This window comes from Platalea leucorodia, assembly GCF_965183815.1.
Source record: "Platalea leucorodia genome assembly, chromosome: 2".
Classification (NCBI taxonomy): domain Eukaryota; kingdom Metazoa; phylum Chordata; class Aves; order Pelecaniformes; family Threskiornithidae; genus Platalea; species Platalea leucorodia.
Window position 1 is genome coordinate 19,737,093 of NC_138824.1, and position 15,506 is coordinate 19,752,598.

General features: G+C 39.4%; 1 protein-coding gene across 1 annotated transcript in view; it reads right to left on the reverse strand.

The window, feature by feature from the left end:
- The window catches only part of CRYL1 (crystallin lambda 1), a 63,966-nt gene that overhangs the window by 22,033 nt on the left and 26,427 nt on the right, over positions 1-15,506 (reverse strand). The window contains exons 4-5 of the mRNA XM_082334339.1: positions 13,118-13,279; positions 8,778-8,972 (exon numbers count right to left, since the gene is read on the reverse strand). Coding sequence (XP_082190465.1) covers positions 8,778-8,972; positions 13,118-13,279 — 357 coding nt within the window. The remainder of the gene's footprint in view (positions 1-8,777; positions 8,973-13,117; positions 13,280-15,506) is intronic.

Here is a 15,506-nt window from a genome sequence, read left to right on the forward strand (position 1 = left end):
TCAGGAACTTGTCCTCTTTATTCCCAGAAACATAAAAAAACATTTTCTTCTGGTTAAGAAGGTAGAAGAGATGCTGAACCGCTTCTAATTTGTCTTCTCACCCTACCTTGAGGTGCTCTCCCTACTCAGTGCCTCTTTCTCCACAAGCCCCTTTGAGCTGTAGAATACAAGGATGTACGTTCACCTGCTTGGCCACAGGCAGGTCTTTTTCTGTTAACTTCCCCTCTCGCAGGGCCCTGTCTGAATGCTCCTTCGTATCACAGTGATCAGCTAGTGTTACGGGTGTGCAGGACAGCTCTCCTGACTTGTTGTAGACATTGACATCTGAGCTAGACATCTAGAGTCTCTTTGTAATCACTAGGGAGAAAAGAGAAATCAGCATCCTAAAGCAGGCATCGAGAATAGGTAAGATGAGTTGTGTCCTAATTCTCCTCACTGACTGAAAGATGACTAAGGAGCTTGGATGTCAATGTCTACATTGTAGAAGTCCCATCTTAAGTGAGCTGAATCCCACCCACAGTGTCTTCTCTGTGTTCAACTACATCATCTGCTGTTACTTTAAAAGAAAATGATAAGCCAAGGACCAACATAACTTCTACAGCTGGCCACAGACATCAAGTTTCATTATCTCAGGCTTAAATAGAGCCTTTTATAAGACTCAACCTTGCGTTTTGATCTGTTAGTAGGCATTGCTCCTATCAAAACTAAGCCTGGCTGAATCTGTTGCAGGTGGCTTTTGAACTCTATCTTGAAAAGGAAACGATAACGTAATTATTAAGATCTACCCGCCATATATGGAACACGCAGCTCTGGTAACAATTTAATTAGACATAAAATGGCACGGATAAGGAAGCGTTATTTTCTTCAACTTAAAGGTAAGGCACAGGCATGGCAAAGTAACTCATCGAGATGCAGACAGGAAGGTCTGCATAAAGGCAGGACTAAACGCAAACCTCAGGCAGCATTCAGATTACAGAACCAGCACCGGTGTAACTAACACAGGCACCATACGTTCTGTGAAAGTTTTTTCGCCTGATGTGGCAACACAACTTCTCTGAACGACATCAGCAAAGTCAACAAAAGCACTCTTCTGTTGGGAGTGCTTCATCCAAACAATGAGTTATGCTGGTAAAGCTGTGGTTGATGAGTGATTTCTTTTTTTTTTTTCCTGGTTGACATGGATTTGTGGACAAAAGATTAACCACAGGTTCCAGACAAGCATTTGAGCCACAGCAGCAGTTAAAAACTGTAAACATAATGTTAAAGAGTTAACAAGCTCTTGAAACACTTCAGAATCATTGCAAATTAATTTTCAAATTAAAAACGGATTTATTTCTTTTAATACCATAGTCCTCAGCTTCGGTACTGACATTTGAAGACTAAGTGCCCTCAGAATCATGAGATGAGTGCTTTGCTCTTGGCCTTTTAACTATAGCTGTCATTTTATGGTTACAGCTGCTAAAAGGCAAAAATTGCTGCTACCAGAAGGAAAACATGACAGATCCCTCCAGTTGAGGATATATTATTCTGTACACGTGAGCTCAGTTTCTTCTTGTCACACAGACCCTCTTAAAGAAAAGCCTTTTACTTTTTCTCTTCAGAAATGAAAAAACACATAAATGAGAAACAAGTTAGACTGTCTTCCCCTAGAGAATAACCCTACTCCCACTTATGTTAAGGAGATCATAAGTTGGTGGAATGATTCAGCAGGGTGGGTGCAAGGTCAGAAAGGAGTCTGCCACAAGGATCAGCGTTTATGCTAAGAAGTAAACAAGAAAGAGTTCCAACCCTGTTTCATTAAGTCTAGGTGTGAAACAATCTTCCCCAGAGGATTTTTCATCCTCTTCATCCTGGGTAATCCTTCTTGTAAGCCTTCCCCTTGAGCACTTGTCAGAGGGAAGAGGAAGTGTGTTAGAGTTCACCAGAAGCTTTCACAGCTACAGAATTAAAATCTTAAATTTAAAATAAATTCCACCAAAATCCTCAGTGACCCCAACAGCCAGTCAAACTTCAAGATCTAGACTAGCTCAGGATCCTCCACATTTCTTATGACACCATTTATATACCACAATTTCATCTTTCTGGAGATTTTAATCTCCTGTGATGCCACAGTATTATCCTAATGCTCCTTTGGTATTTTATTAGTGCTTCTCACTATGCAGGGGTCCTTTTCTCCTCTCCAAAAACCTGTGGCGGTTCTGCAGTCTCCACCTTTAGGCCCTGACCCAACCTGCTTGGTTTTAATCAATAGTCTTTACATCTGTGAGTCACACCCACATCACAACTTCTATCACTGACTTGGTTTGTAATCATATTAAATGTGACATGGCCAAAAAAAACTTTTTCTGATACTACCAATTTATTATGTTCTCCTACTCACTCCAGTCTGTCTACAGAGTTATTTTGGACTCCACTCCCTCCCGGGCCACATACTTTCTGTCTCCAAATTTGCCCCTTCATCCTCTGTATCTCCAAAATCCAGTGGTTTTTTTCTGATTGTCACTAATATATGCATTCTCTCTCAGCAGCATTTGTTACACCCTTCTCTTCACTATCACTTTAATCAAATCACTTCGATCCACGCCCTGATGAGATCTTTTTCCAGTCCTGTCATTTTGAGCATATGACTATTCTCCTAGATCCCTCTACCAGCTCCATCTCTTTCCATTTCATCATGTTTGAGAAACTTCTTGTCCTACACACTTCACAGCTCCTTATTTTGCTGGCCTTTATCGTCCTTCTGCCACGGCACCCTTTCTCACCTCACCCTGTAAGAAACACTTAGTATCAACACTTTTTTTTCCCCCGGCCTTTTAAACTTCCATTTATGATATCCCCCTTTTATGGGGCACTGTAACCAGATGTTTAACCCTCTACCTTATCTTTGATCTTTTGGAAAGGTCCTCTGGGTAACATTATAATACAATTACTAATAATAAGGAATTTGGAATTAAGAAAGTCTTGCCAGCATTTAAGGACTGCCAAGCTAGTCACCAGAGAAGAGAGAGGTACATAAATTAGGGACTGAAGCCAATGCAGCTGATTGCTGTGAAAATGAACTAAAACGGACACACAGCCAAACCATGACTGTTTATTTTCCAAAAGATGGCAGGACTGCCCATTCTTCTTGTCTCTTACAATGACTATAACCTAAAAGAAAACCCACTTTTAAAGAAAAAATACATTAAGACAGTGTCAAAAGCTTATACAGAGGAAAATACAGACTCTAAAGACACTTATATGATCCATCAGGCAAAATAGTTTTAGCAGGTTCTTAAAAGCAGCTGAAACTCCCAAATTAGATCAGGGCTGAAAAACTGCCACGTTCTCCTCACTATCTCTGCTGCTGTGTTTCATGACCTCCTTGGAAATTCCAGGTTATGCTTAGAAAAGTATTTTACCAACATAAGCTTCTGCTCAGTAATCCACAGTAAAAGGACAGTCCTAAATGTTCACAGTGAGGTTTGAGACTTCTGATCTAAAGCATCGGTACTGATTTTTATTTTCCGGATGAAGTCAACCAAAACTTTACTTTCAGAACAAAACAAAGTCAAGCTATTCAACTAACTCTTTTGCAACATAATCCCAAGCTACTATAGAATGTATTGGTACTGGTAAAAGCACAAAAGTCATAGTGTCAGCAGTGCACAGCATGCTTCCCAGGCAAATAAAGGCAATAAGTCTCTGCTCCAAGGAGTTATGAACAAAATCAGATATACCAGTGACCACTGTCAATGGAGGCATGAGAAAGTAAATAATTGGTAACAGGGAATAACAGAGAAAGCTGTTTGAGATATTTTTCTTATTACTGGCTACAGATTATTCTAATGGTTCCAAACTTTTAATATCAAAATTTAGGGTTGAGAAGAGAGGAATAAGGATCTTCAACCTCAACATCTCACAGTACATCTTTTACTCTCATCATAATCAGCTTTGCAACATTTCTACCAGAGACCTAAGAATTGAAAACATAAATAAGAAACCTACACTGTCATTCTCACACATACTATGTGGTTCCACAGGAAGTTCTCAGATACATGACCTTAAAGAGACATACTAGTGTGTTCCCAGTATCTGCATTTTCATGGAATACATGTGGAGCATGGGGAGACAGAGATAACTGATGCAAAAAGTTCCTGCCACAAACACCTGCACTGCCCACGTGCTCGTGACTTGCAAGTCAAAACAATGCTCAAAAAGACATCTTGTCACACAAAAGACTAACTCTGATCCAAAATAAAACATCTCATTGTAGCACTCCTGCCTCAAAGGGGAGCACTTGCTTGAATGCCTTCTTTTAAGCCCATAAATGAACCTATGGCCTTCGCTTCTAAATTCTTGTAAAGTCAAACTTCTGCATCCTTAAAGACATGTTCCTAATTATGCATGTGGCCAAAGTTCTCAGCACCCATCTGTATGTCTCCAAATGAGCTTTCATTCTCCTACTTTCCTACAAATCAGGATCTCAACCTTCAGGCCTCCTAATTTTTCACCACCTTAACTCCATACTTCCCACTCCCACATTTGGCTCAGTCCTGAATTCACAGCACTCATTTTGTGCCCAGCTTCAAAATCCCAGGCTCCCTGTGTATGCTCCTGGGGACTCCAGCACTTTTAGCAAAGACAAATTGTATCTCAATACCTGGGTTTCTCATTGCTACTTTCATCACTTTGCCCTGAATTATGCTTCTCTCTCTGCTCCAGCATCCATGCCCACATGCAATTTGAGCACCATGTGGAATCTGAGCCTGAACCCAACCTGCTGGCAGGGCCTTACCGCAGATTTCTGGCTGTGTTGTAGCCTCTCCTACTCTTGGACCCACATGGCAGAAGTTGGTGAGCCCCACACATATAGCAAGCAGCTATATTTACCACATTGCTTTCTATACAGCCCCATGTTCATCTTCATGCTCTGTATCAGAGCCCTTCTCCCACTGTATGATCCCTGTCCTATGCCTCACCCATCACACATCCCAACACAGTACTGCTACAGAAAAGAGAGAGACTGGCAGGTTGATGTGTTGCCGATCTACATTTGGGAACTAAAATATATCCTGCAAGCTGCTCAGTCCATTTGTGATAAAGTTTTCCAGATAAATGTTGTTACTACAGCTGTACCTGCAAGTCTGTCCTACCACCGATGCCTTTTTTAGGAGTACATTAATACTTCTACCAGAGAAGCTTCCACTAGTTTCTTGAATGAAATAAGCTCAACTGCCAAAAAAAAAAAAAAAGACAAAAAAAAAAAAAAAAAGACTGTCCATGCAAAGCGAGGTGGGGGTCGGTCTCTTCTCCCTAGTAACGAGTGATAGAACGAGAGGAAACGGCCTCAAGCTGCACCAGGGGAGGTTTAGGTTAGATATTAGGAAAAACTTCTTCACCAAGAGGGTGGTCAGGCATTGGAACAGGCTGCCCAGGGAAGTGGTTGAGTCTCCATCCCTGGAGGTATTTGAAAGATGGGTAGACGTGGTGCTTGAAGACATGGTATAGACAGACTTGGCAGTGCTAGGTTAACGGTTGGACTAGATGATCTTAAGGGTCTTTTCCAACCTTGACGATTCTATGATTCTATGAAAGGTGTCTGAACTTGGGACTTTGATAAAAGTGTATGTGCACACGTGTCCATGTATAAGATCACTCCCCTGCCATTACTATAAATATTTTTGAGGTGAGGACACAGATGAGAACTTTTGAGTTTGCATCTCAGCAAAGTCCTCAAAAAAACCCAGATAGCTGTTTACATAAAGGGGCTGATTTAAGATCATTTCAAGTGGCTTCAAAACACCTGGAGACTGCTGCTATGTTTCTCTCCTGGTTCACACATAACATTTATATCTGGAATACTGGTGTCCTTGTTATGTGGCAAAGAACTGATACACTACAGTGCAAATACAACAGTCCTCCAGCAACAACACAGATTTTTCTCAAGCACTCGCCATGTTAAAATTAAAGAAAACTTGTAACAGAAATAGGAGCACTGATCAGTTTATGATGTGTAACTGTAGGCATACAAAGATACTTGTTCAGACCTTTACAACCACTACTAAAACATGTAAGCTTGCAATTATGTTCTATGGTTCTGTCTCATTGTTCTTTTACAATAGTCAAAAGCAATATACAATTATTAGCATCAAAACACCACCGTGTTCATAAGTAATTTCATAAGAGTGTCGGTGTTCTGCATCCAAGCTGACTTGGATTGCCTCATCCAATACACACAATTTACATATCTAACCACAAAAGGATTAATAGTGTGGTCATTTTGGACAAGAATGCTTTATTAATATGTCTCTCCTGCTAATATTCATAGTTTATCTTCCACCCCCAGTGCTTCCTAGGGTAAGGAAAACTTTTGTTACCAGAAGGAATCAAGGTGGGTAAGACTTGATTTTCAGGAGCCTCTCAAAGACTGAGGGCTGGGGAGGCTGATGTTTTCAACAATAAGGACTGAAAAGTGACTTAACAATCAGAAGCAAGAAGTATTTTTCCCCACTTTGAAAGTGGAAACACTAAAAGAACATGACTTGCAATAAAAATTACTAAGTTGGCAGCACAACAGTAGAAACAGAAACTGCCCCAGGCCTGCAGCTCTCACCTATCTGCAGTGATTCTCCTCCCATCAAAGGCAGTGTGTAGCCTGAAGTCACACAGCTGAAACTATACACCTTTGATGGCTGGTATTTGTCCAGGCTTTTGGAATGGAAATACAGCCAAAGTTATTACAGTTTAAATGTGTATTTGTCTGAAACGCAGTAAAATTATACAAAAACAGAACAACCTGGAAACTGATGATGCATAAGGAAAGCAACTTTCATTATCTGTCAGTGCTTCAAGTACTATTTTGTTACTATTCATATACCACCACCACAAAAAGCATCCATACAGGTTCATACTAAAGGTTCACCTCAAATTAATACCTCTTTTCCAACAGTAGCCCATGAAGTGTTCTTACACTCTTCCCCTAACCGAAGAGCAAATACATAGTGATACTTTCAATGATATGTACTGCCTCAGCTCCCAGCAGTCCTGTCTTTGAGACTTCAACAGCTGGAGGTTGCTTCTGCATGGTCTTCCTCTAACATGAACGTGTCTAAATGTTCCCTGAACCCATTCATATTTTTAGCATCCTAGGTTTCTATGGCAGCGACTTCCACAATTCAGTTTATGCCTCTCAGACATGAAAGAATCGTACTAGATTTCTGAGGCATTACTTCCTCAGATGCCTGTGCTGACCAAGGATATTGTATCAGTATGCCTACACATTATCAGACTTACTGGTCCACAGCTTCCCAACAATGCTTTGAACTCTTTTAAGAGAGTTTAGATGTAAGTACTAACTTCCATTTCCGCAGTATTATGCTGTTGGTGTGTAAAAAGGTGCTTCAATCAGTATTTCACCAACTTCGTATTTGAGTTTTGGGATTCTCGGGTAAGTTCAATTTCTCCTTCACAGTCTGCCATTACTCATTTACTCTTTCCTGCTCCAAAAATCTTGTTTTTAGCATGACTTGTTCTACTTCTACGTCAGATCCCTTCCTTCCAAGGAAAGTTTACATTGTAGGAACCTCCTTAACAAGGAACATTGCAGTTCAGTTAGCTTTTTCACCATGAACTTACCTTCCTTGTTCACGTTTTTTAGTAGTCATTTTTACATTTTTATTCTCAAAATTTTTTTTCATCTGGAGTTATTAGGGTTTAAAAAACAATTTAAGAGATTACTGTCCTTTCTATCCTGTGTCTTTCAACATGATTACAGCTTTCTGAAGGTGTTTTTCTTATCATATACTTAAGACTTTGTATTAACTTCTTAAATAACAGAAACCTTTTTTTTTAGTTCAAAGAAACATCTCCAGTAGAAAATCAGTTCCTTCCTAACAATATTTGTTTATTTATTATTATTCACCATCTCTTTTATATTGTTGTATTGTCTTGCTATGGAAGCTAACTAGAGGTAAGCAAAATCAGTTCAGCAACTGCGCTTTGGAAAAAGAGTTGCTTTGTTTACGATATGTTAATATTACCTTAGTTTTAAGATCTTTACCTATATTTGCGTGCATGGTTGTTTTAAACAGCTTGAAAAATCAAAACACTCTCCATGACAAAAAAGTAAGCCCTACTCAAGGCCAACTGAATCTCTTCTCAACAGAATAGCAATAGACTCATAATTCAGCTCTTCCTGATGAAAGATCAGACTTTGCAGCACAGAACAGGTGACTGTGGGAAAAGCTGAAGGGACACAAACAAGTGATTCTCAGCTAGAAGTCTGAACGGGCAGGAGGAGGAGAAATCTGTCTTTAACTAAAAGTATCAAATAACTGTTGAACATATGAGTGCAATTCCTGAAAGGCCAAAGAGAAAATAATTTAAAATATTATTTTCATAACCACTGTACAGTAGGCTGGCAACATTCAGAAAATAATGGGAAATGATGAGACAACCTAGAAAAAAGAAAAATCAGTATTTTGTTTTCTGTGATTTTAAGATTGTTCTTTGGATTATCCTGAAAAATGACAGTATTCTGAAAAGAAAGCACAATAAAGGATAGTTGTTATGATCATATCACTTTGTTTTGCTCAGTCTTTGCTACTTATAACTGACATCACTTCTTACTGTTTTTAATTTACATGTTAATATATATTTCATGTTCATAAGGGACAGTTTAACAAAGATGACACAAATTTATAGAACATTTAAATATACAATCTTGCTTGTCACATCTACAAAACCAGCAGTATATGTGTGTAGAAACTGGAAAAAAAAAAAAAAAATATACATACACCCACAAGTCTCCAGGCTTCACTTATCACTGCATACTGGAGCCGATTCAGAACAAACCCCTCAATTTCTCTGTTTAGTTTGACAGGAGATTGACCAATCTTCTTCATCAGAGCATACGTTCTCTCTGTAGTAGAAGGATCTGTTTCTGGATGAGGAACAATTTCAACCAACGGCACAAAGTAAGGTGGATTTACCTCAAGAAGAAACACAAAAGAAGAATGTCAATTATCAACAGATTAGCAGAACAAGTTAATATAAAGCACCTTTTTAGCTTGCTACTAGCATGGATATTTTCCAGTGAACACAGTAAGCCTGATCTTCAGACCCTGAACGACTTCACCAATCCAATAAAAGCTGGTGTATTAATTCAAATGAAAAAAATAATTAATAAAAAAAAATAATTAAATCTAACTCTGGTTAATCCCAGCAAAGTTCATGGAGCTACACTAAAGATGACAGCACTCAAACAGTACTGGAAGACTTTCTACTGACTTGAGTAACCGATGTCTTCTCAGGCTGTTTGTTGTCTTAAGACATGTGGCCACCACCTGTCTTTCCAAATGAAGCAAGGCATTTCCTTTTAGATAGTCAGGAACTTTATAACAAAATGATTGCTAAACACCACCTGTAAGATGCAACACTTAATAGATAAGCTGCTACTGGCCCAAGCCTGTAAACATGCTAAACACAGTAACAGATACCACATAAAACATACTTTGAAAAAGTTGTAGAACAGGTTACCTTCAAACACTGTACCTACTTTAAAGAAAAACAAAAATTAATTCTCCCTGACTCTTCCCAAATGTAATTTCTCATCAAGTCACGACCTTCATGTAATGTATTTTTGAAGTAATAAACAAAAAAATTCTAAAGAACATCCTAGAAACAGCTAAAAGTTCTTCAGGTCACAGCATTACACACAGTAACACTGCCTGCATGCTCTTCCCAAAAGCAGCAGTCCTTCAGCCGTATTCTTAAGGTGTTAAACTCAGTTCTTGGTCTAGTTTCCAGGCAATAGAAGGGGCTAACATATCAAATTACTACCAGAAACAACATTGACATTTAAAGGATAGTAATTAAGTACTGATTCTTTCACCATCCTCCCTCATAGTCAACTGCTCTTAACTGTGCTCATGTAAGTGCAAGTACAGGATTTAGTCACAGCAGTGCAAGCAGCATTTCCTCTCTTCTCTGTATGTTCTTTCTTTTCAGTAGTTACATCGTTCCTTTTACTATAAGGTCTGACCAACGCATAACCTGTTGTAGGCTACGCCTGCTCTAACTACTGATGTAACACACTTACTTCATCCCCTTTAAAGTGCTTTGTGTTCCAACATAACCTTTCTCACATTGGTCTCTTTGGCAGTGCCACCACCAGTGCTGAGAATGGCATGATGGACACCATCGCAGGTGTGGTGCCAGGCAATTTAGCGAGACCCAAACGACTGCAAGCACCAAGAAGTTCTCTGAAGGCTTTTCTAACCCTTACGTATATCACAGGTTCCAATCAGGAAGAGGACAAGTTAATTGTTGAGAGAGACTGAGGCTATTATAAATTTCTTCCAAGATTAGTGTTGACAGTCATCTCATTGAAATATTCTATTTCATGAACTTGGCACGGGGAGTATACGGGTGTGTTCATGAGCACACTGAGGAGACTTAGGAAGACAATTTTTTTAGGAGTGAGATAATAGATGTTGGTAAAAACTAAAAGTGGTAAAACATGGATGAAATTGGGGGTGGAGGAAGATTTCTAAAAATGAGAAGGGGAATGCAAAGCCTTTCTTCAGGGAGCAGAAGAGCTTACCTTACTCAGCCTAACAAAATGAAAGCTAAGAAAGGATATGACAAAGTAAACACAGGGAAAGAATTAAGCTACACAAAAGCTGCCAACAAACATCAAATTAATTTTAATGGACTGTTAATAACATTGGAACAAAAATTAGAAGACACAAACAACTTCCAACAGGAGCAGTGGAGTTAAAAAAAAAAATAAAATCTAACAGACAGAGCTTAATACATTTTTAAGATGATTTGATTACATGGTTTCCTGTACAGCAAGGAACTTCACTCAATGGCACATGGTCTCCTCTAGCTCTCTATTTCTAGCTGTGTGACCTAGCAGGCGTATATAGTACGTGAGAAATAAACCACTCGGCAGAAGACCTTTACCGAAACACTGCCTGAAACTGCTTGCAGAGAACAGCTGTACCTACAAGTACTGCGTGCATTTCTATCATACAGCTGTGCTACCGATTTATTTTTTCTAATTACTGAACCTATTGCTATGTTAAGCAAAGGGATGAGTTCCTTCTGCCCTTTGGGCATTTCATTTCTCCTCAACACACTCACCTATGCCGGGGCTTTACAAGTCTAGCTTTTAATTTTTCTAGTATATCAAATTCCACACTTGTTTTCACAGTGTCTTCCAGAGCTGCTTGCCCCCTGCAGCCACCATTCCCCACATCCTACTGTCGTGTTCAAGACGTTAGTAAGGACATGGTTAAAGCAAAAAACACCGAAAGCCAACAACTACTACAAAGCAAGCATGTTTCCTGACATAACAGATGCAGAAAAGCCCCTGGAAGAGTACACTGGCTCAGTTTCTCCAGCACACTCCTCTTTGAGTGAAGCTGAGATTACTAAGAAAATAGTCTCAGTTGGATTGCAAAGCCATTTCAGAACAATTAGGCATTTTAAGGCACTCCAGAGTATTTGCTTTGGAAAATACATATATCCTTAAAACAGCAACCTAGAAAATGTTTATGCAGGGACTAAGCTACCTTTGAGATCTGGTAAAACCTGGTCTCAGAAGTGGCTCCTATAAAGACTGCACCTTAGACTAAACAAGTCAACTGGTACAGACCAACTTGGGAAAACAGTAAGAAAGAGTAATGCAAAATCGAAGACTGACAAACAGTCAGAGAATGGGCGGAAGCCCAGGAATTGGTTAAAAAAAAAAAAGTCATAGCTATAGTTACTTGATAAAGAAGTCTAGAAGAGACTTAATCTCTTCTCTTGCACTACAGGAAGTTACAACCCTGGAAATGAGATAAGGAACTACTGAATTTTAGACTGGAGAAAGGCTAAACCTAGGCAAAGATACATACTTTGAAGTTTGACTTTTTTTTACTTAAAAGAGGATGAAAACTAATTGTACAGAAAGAAACCTATCTTTTTGTTCCTTTTGCTTCCCAGTCACTCCAAGGCATAATAGGGTGTCAGAAAGGGACTGACCAAATGCTTTGGCGCTGTAGCATTAGGCTACAGGTAGCTGTAGAGATATTACAGTAAAGCAGTGCTGTATTTTTGCATTCACACTGCCACTCTTGAGCATGCCCAGGGAACTGACATTTACTTTACACCCTGAGGGATGCCCTGGAGAGAGAACGTATAGTTATCAAGTTGCAGACAGCAGAGCAGTATATGACAAAAAAAAAAAAAAAAAAAAAAAGAAAAAAAAAAAAAAACCAAACCAAAACCAAACCAACAGTCCTCTTAACTGATCTGTCAAACACCAGACTAACATTAGGCTAATACACTAATTAGCTATTTAGTAGTGGAAAACAGAAGCAGTAAGAATCCCAGCGATCAAGACAAAATGCTTTTCCATGCTGAGGAGAGATGTGATAAACTGCTGTCTGGTAGCCCCACAGACCTCTACAGAGAGGCTCACAGGTGCCCTTCAGGATTTTGAGGTTCTGCTGCCACCTCTAGTCATGCCATTTCTGCATCACTGTCCTGTCCCAGCTGGTCACAAAGCACACAAATTCAGCTCCAAAAACAATTTATTCCATTTCATCTACCTGCTTTTCCTCTTCAGGTACACTGCCTCTGCATCAGAAGTCAGAAGAAACCAGAGTCAATCGCTTCCATCTTTCATTGACATTACCTGACAAGCACGTGCAGCTCACTGTTTGGATCCTTACTGTTACCCAACAGCAGCTGACAAAGGATACTAGCAAAGACTAATGATGCCACAAGAAGAAAGTAGGGAATTTTATAGGTTTGTCTTCAAAACACAGAGTTCCTACATTTTGAGAGCCAGTAGTTTGGAGTAACACACAACAATATGAGCACAACAGCTCAAACAGAACGCATCTTGAGCCAATGGTACAAAACATGCATACATCCTCTCAATTTAGTAGATGCTGCTGCTCACAGAATGACCAAACTAAAACTCTTCTTGTAAGTCAGGCCCCTGCACACTAATGATGGCACACAAGCACACCAAATATCCTTCTCTCTCTCTCAGTCTGCAGGGAAGAGTTTGGGATGCAGTTTAGTTAAACACCTGTACTACTACTACTACAAAACCAAAACATGCCATCATACTTACAGGATGTGACACAATACACTGCTTAACATGTTTAAGGCCAGTGAACAATTTGCTGGGTAAGAGACAAGAGGTCGAGCTGCTCAAGATAACATTGTCCCCAACAAGAAGATCTAACTGACTGAAAATCTTCTTTTTCAGCTCCAGGTTTTCCGGAGTACATTCCTGGAATAAAAACAAAAATCAGTATTAGAAGTCTTCTAGTTCAATAGTATTTATCCATATATTTCAGACACCTAGGAACTCAGCACAAACCATCTATTTCAATCAGCCTAAATATACCAGTGAGCCATAACACAAAAATGCCTTCCTGCATATAAAGAAATGGAAAGCCTAAGAGTTTCTCTAGAGCAGAAGATGGACCACCACACACCTCAGGAGATTTAACACAAAACAAATGATTCTGCTTTGTCAAAAATACAGACTTTTACTCACGCACAGGGATAACACAGTATGGAGGAATAAGACCTGGTCTCCATTTTTTTTTTTTTTTTTTTCTTAAGAGAATCTCACATGACAGAAGTCAGTATTCTCTTTCAGACAAAATGGAAATGAACAGCTGTATCTCAAAAGAAGACAAACTTACAATCTCCAGAACTATGGCAGGAGATTCCAAGGCACAGTTCTGGAACCTGCACTGAAACACCTCTCAGTGACCTTCACATTTAAAAAGCTTAAACATCTCCATTCATTTCAACTCTGAGAAATATATCTGAAGTAGAATGCATGCTATCAGAACTTCTCCCAAAGCTACTGAGCATGTTCAGCTCTGCAGTATTGTGTGAAATTTCACATGTATGAGCCAAGAGCTCATCTACAGTCACTAGAATTTCAACATTAACCCCAGGAGCTGCCTGAAGGAGAGCATGCAGGAGTCCACCAGATTGGGAGCAACGAGGACATGGGAGAGTAACTACAGTGGATCCCACAATCAACAGAAAAGACTTCAGTCTACAAGAAGAAAACAGGGGAACAAAGCCAGCTTGTTTTCTGGGTTTTTTGGAAGGGTTTAAAAAAATCCAAACAGGATTCCAAACTTGTAAAACCTCAGCTTTCCCCTTAAAACACACAGAAAATACCCGCTCTTTTCCAACTCTAACCTTCCCCCACCTGTCAGTACTTCATTCCATCCTTCCTTTTATGCTGAACTGCACATGAGGGTAGGGAAAAAGGCTATACCTTTAATATAATCCAAAATTTACATTTAATACCTGCAGCTTCAGACAGACTCTGTGGCAGGAATGCCCAGGGCCAGAGTTTTTAAGTAAATGGGTTAAAAGTAATTTGAAGTCTTAAAAAAATAAGCAAGTTGCATGGAACAGAACTAAAAGTTCCAGGATGCAGAAGAGATAAACAGGGTCATTTAAGAACTCCAGATAGAGCCCAAAGTAATAGACAGCCTTATCAAAACAAAATGATACTCTGCTTATAATTCCAGGATCCTGCTTGTTGGTTAAGTTTAAATAGTTTCTTTTAGTAAAGCCAAAGATGAAGAGAACTCTGCAGATACTGTTCAAGCTAATAAAAGAGTTGCTATGAATAGGTTTATTGTGAACTTGAAACTCTAAGCCTCCTCTCACATCAGATGATAATCAAAAAGGCAAACTCAAATCTGCTGGAAACTCAAACCTGCCATGGTTACGTAAGGTTTCTGAATGGGCCATTTGCTTCAAGTTTCTCATATAGTGTCACAATTGTATTCAGATTGTTGGACCACTGCAATAAAGTTTCTGTCCTTATCAAGCATGCAATTATTTTCTCAGAGACACCAATTCCCTGAAGAACAGGGGGAAAATTAAGCCCTAAACAATCCATTAAACGGGAACCTCACTTGCTGTCAGTTATGGAGCCTGGAGAGGTCTGAAGCTATTCTGTTTACCCTGAGAAAGAGAAGATCAAACAGTGAGCAGGTAAGATACCGTTTTAAAGCTACCACAGTCTCTCTCAAAGAACCAGTGCAAAAAGGTTAGCATACACCTCTACGCATTTTAAGTGACACTGTATATTTCTGTGCCCTTTTTGTAGAGAAGGTCGCACTTCTCATTTGCAGCGAACAGTACACCTTTATTCCAAGGCCTGAACACCTGAACAAGGTTGCTACTAATCTGACTTCCAATTTAAACTTTATTAGACATGTTTTTTAACAGCCTGATCAGAACAGGACAGTTGTTAATTTTTAAAACCCACCTCCTGGAAGAGTTGTATTGAATTAAAGGCTTAAAGGTATTACACTATTCAAATACATGTTCAGAGAACACATAGCAGCTACTTGCCCAGCCTATGACCTCTTAAAGAACTACACAAAGACAAACATGTATAGACTCTCTCCCTAGAAGACAACACTGATGATACGCAGACAAGGTGATTGAGGTCCAGTTGCCCCTGGTTAAAA